The sequence below is a fragment of the Bison bison genome, unplaced genomic scaffold, assembly GCF_000754665.1.
Source record: "Bison bison bison isolate TAMUID 2011002044 unplaced genomic scaffold, Bison_UMD1.0 scf7180017864035, whole genome shotgun sequence".
NCBI classification, from domain to species: domain Eukaryota; kingdom Metazoa; phylum Chordata; class Mammalia; order Artiodactyla; family Bovidae; genus Bison; species Bison bison.
In genome coordinates, this window is record NW_011494607.1 from 6852772 (window position 1) to 6857838 (window position 5067).

Sequence of the window (5067 nt, forward strand, 5' to 3'; positions counted from 1 at the left end):
TTGTGCCTTTTCTTTACTTTTTATTATGAAATATAACATATACAGAAAAGGTTAGTGTAACATGTGCACCATTGAATAGTTATAAAGTGAACATCCATATAAATGCTGTTCAGATACATTCAGTTCAGTTCAGTTCAGTCACTCAGTGGTGTCCGACTCTTTGCGACCCCATGAATCGCAGCACGCCAGGCCTCCCTATCCATCACCAACTCCTGGAGTTCACTCCAACTCAAGGAGAGTTCACTTCTCCTCCTGCCCCCAATCCCTTCCAGCATCAGTCTTTTCCAATGAGTCAACTCTTCGCATGAGGTAGCCAAAGTACTGGAGTTTCATCACTCCTTCCAAAGAACACCCAGGACTGATCTCCTTTAGAATGGACTGGTTGGATCTCCTTGCAGTCCAAGGGACTCTCAAGAGTCTTCTCCAACACCACAGTTCAAAAGCATCAATTCTTCGGTGCTCAGCTTTCTTCACAGTCCAACTCTCACATCCATACATGACCACTGGAAAAACCATAGCCTTGACTAGATGGACCTTTGTTGGCAAAGTAGTGTCTCTGCTTTTGATATGCTATCTAGGTTGGTCATAACTTTCCTTCCAAGGAGTAAGCGTCTTTTAATTTCATGGCTGCAGTCACCATCTGCAGTGATTTTGGAGCCCCCCAAAATAAAGTCTGACACTGTTTCCACTGTTTCCCATCTATTTCCCATGAAGTGATGGGACCAGATGCCATGATCTTAGTTAGAGATCCTTAATCATGAGTCTACTGATACTTGCAGAGAATTTGCCCATATCTCCTTTTTTTCTTTTTTTTTTAAAAACACTGTATAGGTTTCCACGCTGCTAATACGGTTGTTTAAGAAATCTAGTTTTTGACATCCTTTAGTTCACTGAGGTGTAGTGAACCTGTCTTCTTTTGTCTGAGCTTTGGGTCTCTCTGTATCTTGCTTGTCTTTTTTTTTTTTTTTAAGTTATTCTCGCCCATCCCTTCCAGTAAAAGGCTCTCTTTTGGACCCAGCCACGCCTCCCCACCTTGGCTCTACCCACGCCCAGGCCCCGCCCCTTTCGGGCCCTAGCGTTTGGTCTCCATGGTTACTCCAATAGTGCTGGACTGCCGTGATAGCCCCAGGGAAGAATTGGGTAGACCCGGCTCTAGCTCTTCACTACAGCCAAGGTCAGCCCACCCCGGGCTCCGCGCCCTTGATCCCGGAGTGTACCTCGCGAGGAGGCGAGCATGGGTCAGCGGACGGAGCCTGGGCAGGGGCAGCATGTCGTCTAACCTGGATCAGGGGAAACTGACAGTAAGGACTCTTCAGGCCCCGCCGCTGAGCGTAAAGAGCGGTCGCTTCTGGTCGGAGGCTCACAGGTCCCCAGGTCAGATCGCTAACCAGTGCTGCTCGGCACCGCTCGCACCCCCGCCGGCTAGAACTCGGGGGGTTTAGGCTGAGGCGGGGGTTGTGAGGAGGGCCAGGGGGCGGGGACTGAGGAGAACCCGCAGAGACCTGTACCAGGTGCCCGACGGCGCACGCGCACACGCGCGGCTTCTATTCATTGAGCAGGCGTTTGTTAGTTACCAGCTGCTGTTTGATGCGCTTACTTTCTGCCAACGCTATGTTAACAACTAAGTATATAGACTGGGAAAGGAGTACGTCAAGGCTGTATATCGTCACCCTGCTTACTTAACGTATATGCGGAGTACATCTTGCGAAATGTTCGGCTGGATAAAGCACAAGCTGGAATCAGGATTGCTGGGAGAAATATCAATAACCACAGATACACAAATGACACCACCCTACTGGCAGAAAGTGAAGAGGAACTAAAGAGCCTCTTGATGAAAGTGAGAGAGGAGAGTGAGAAAGTTGGCTTAAAACTCAACATTCAGAAAACTAAGATCTTGGCCTCTGGTCCCGTCAGATCAGATTAGATCAGATCAGTCGCTCAGTCGTGTCGGACTCTTTGCGACCCCATGGATCGCATCATGCCAGGCCTCCCTGTCCATCACCAACTCCCGGAGTTCACTCAGACTCATGTCCATCGAGTCAGTAATGCCATCCAGCCATCTCATCCTCTGTCGTCCCCTTCTCCTCCTGCCCCCAATCCCTCCCAGCATCAGTCTTTTCCAATGAGTCAAATCTTCGCGTGAGGTGGCCAAAGTACTGGAGTTTCAGCTTTAGCATCATTCCTTCCAAAGAAATCCCAGGGCTGATCTCCTTTAGAATGGACTGGTTGGATCTCCTTGCAGTCCAAGAGACTCTCAAGAGTCTTCTCCAACACCACAGTTCAAAAGCATCAATTCTTCGGTGCTCAGCCTTCTTCACAGTCCAGCTCTCACATCCATACATGACCACAGGAAATACCATAGCCTTGACTAGACGAACCTTTGTTGGCAAAGTAATGTCTCTGCTTTTGAATATGCTATCTAGGTTGGTCATAACATGGCAAATAGATGGGGAAACAATGGAAACAGTGACAGACTTTATATTCTTGGGCTCCAAAATCACTGCAGATGGTGACTGAAGCCATGAAATTAAAAGATGTTTGCTCCTTGAAAGAAAAGCTATGACCAATCTAGACAGCATTGTATAGAGGATAAGATGCTTGGATGGCATCACCGACTCAGTGGACATGAGTTTGTGTAAAATCCGGGAGTTAGTGGTGGACTGGGAGGCCTGGCCTGCTGCAGTCCATGGGGTTGCAAAGAATCGGACACGACTGAGCGACTGAACTGAACAGAACTGAACTGATATAGAACTCCGTCCTCAGGACAGCTCCCGGGAGAGAGTAGTAGTAGGATTCATACTTTTCAGATGAGAAAATCACTTCAAAGAGAAGTTAAGGAAATGGCCAAGGTTTCAGCTAGAAAACAGGGCACAATGGAAACCAGGCTCTCTGGTTCTCCTGGACTAGATGCCAGGTGTTGTTAACCTTACCTGAACCCTGATATGCTGAAAGTGATCTTTACCTACCTGACATGCCTTTGTATTCTCTGCATGCTAATTTCCCCTGTGCTTAGATCAGAAAACCTGATCACTATTAACACCTACCACCTTTTCACCAGGAGTTCATTTTTTTCCCCGTGATCCATAACTCGTTATATGTTTTGGTTTTTTTGCTTTTATGTTTTTAATCAAGAGTCTAAACCTTCACTTGGATGTGCAAGAAATAGAATTTTGATGATTCGAGCAAGAATTGTGTTCCAAGAGTCTCTGATAATTATGAAAGGTCATTTAGTGAATGTGATGAAATAAGCATGTCCTGTTTCAAGCTGATTTTGCCGCCTACATAGTGGAATTTCTCACTAATTCTACTCCTACCCATCCCCCATTTCTAATACTGTTTAACATTTTTTTAATTAAAAAATATCATGTTATAAGGGTACTTTTGATAACCACCATCATTTAAATAAAGAGGAAATGTTTCAATCATTAAGTCCCAATTGCTCTCACTGTTATCATCAGTCCTTCATTTTTATAAATATGAAACCAACTAAGGAAAAACAAGAGGGGCCTGTATACTAGTAAATATTATTAAGTTAATAAATAATATTACTCTTTACAAATATATTAGTGGTGAAATCTCAAAAGGAAAAAATATAAATACAATTAAAAAAATCTTTTTATTTAGAATGCCTCCCACTCAGGCTGAAAGTGTTATAAAGAATATCATTCGAGAAATAGGACAAGAATGTGCAGCCCATGGAGAGATTGTTCCTGAAACTCTGGTTGCTTTTATGGTAAGAATAAATATTTTTGTGAATTACTGCTTTGTTAAAAAAATTTTTTTCAGCAGTGCCTATCTTGCTCTTAGAATTCTGTGATGTTTTCTTAACTTATTCCGTTGAAAACCTATGGCGATTGGTAGACAAATTGTGTTTGGGTGTGCTCAGTCGTGTCTAACTCTTTGCAACTGCATGAATTGTAGCCTGTGAGGCTCCTCTGTCCATGGGATTTTTCCAGGCAAAAATACTGTTGTTGTTTTTTTTTTAAATCTATAAAGCATGTTAGTTCTAGGTTTAAGAGACTGATTTAGAAGATCTCAAAGAATCTTAGAAACATCAATAATGTTTTTCCTGTGTTGTAAGTTTTTTTCTTTTTAACATGTATTGTTCACTGTTGTAAAAATTACTCATTTCCTTGATATCTCTCTATTCTTGCTTTTGGTATAATAATACACAATAAAAATATGGTAAAAATATTCAAATTAGTTTCCCAAGGTAAAATTCTTCCCTTTCTCCAGTTTCTGATGAAGATGCTGATAAACTGGGTTGTAAGAAACTCAGCTGAATGATCGACCCCTGGGTAATCAAGAGGGAGTTATTTTATTTTATTTTTTTTAAGAGGGAGTTATTTTAAAAGTGGAAAAACATTAAACTAATGTTGTAGTAATATGAAATAAATGTAATGGACTTTTTCCTACTCTCAGGTGAAAGCTGTTGTTCTGGACCCGAGTAATGGCTTTAACACGGATAGAACGCTCACAAAAAGTGATGTGCAGAAACTGGTAAAGGTGATTATCCAACAATTCTCAAATTTTGAATGATTTACTCACAATTCTAAATATTTGATTTGTGTTGATCAATAGTGCCTTCAGCTCCATGAAACAAAACCCCACCAAACAGTGGTGCAAACAAATTAGAGATTAAATTTTTTCTCATAGGATGACGTCTAGAGGTTCATAGGTTGTTTTTCCTGACTTCCTAGGTCACCATCATGCATGTGTTTTCACCCCAGGGTCACAAGAAAGCTCTTCCACCTTTAGGCAGGTATAAGGTGAGAGGACAAAGGTCAAAATGTGTGTGCAATTGGATCTGTCGCTTTGTTTTTGGAAAATAATGGGCTTTCCCAGAACTCCCCCATCTCTCCCCATTTGTGGCCTGCCTGCGTGCTCAGTCGCATCTGACTGTTTGCCAGCCCATGTGCTGTGGCCTACCAGGCTCCTCTGTCTGTGGAATTCTCCAGGAAAGAATACTGGAGTGGGCTGTCATTTCCTTCTCCAGGGGACCTTCCCAACCCAGGGACTGAACCATATCTCCTGTGTCTCCTGCATTGGCAGGTGGATTCTTTATCA

At 43.0% G+C, this 5067-nt stretch overlaps 1 protein-coding gene across 2 annotated transcripts in view; it reads left to right on the forward strand.

Annotated features, from left to right (window-relative positions):
- Positions 1 to 1077: 1077 nt before the first annotated feature.
- The window catches only part of LOC104984767 (chromosome unknown open reading frame, human C6orf165), a 37542-nt gene continuing 33552 nt past the window's right edge, over positions 1078 to 5067 (forward strand). Inside the window, exons 1-3 of one of the 2 annotated variants that reach the window (XM_010834680.1) lie at positions 1078 to 1374; positions 3625 to 3733; positions 4423 to 4506. In XM_010834680.1, the coding sequence (XP_010832982.1) occupies positions 3626 to 3733; positions 4423 to 4506 (192 nt within the window). In that variant the 5' untranslated portion in view covers positions 1078 to 1374; position 3625. The remainder of the gene's footprint in view (positions 1375 to 3624; positions 3734 to 4422; positions 4507 to 5067) is intronic. The other variant, XM_010834679.1, reaches the window with a different exon arrangement.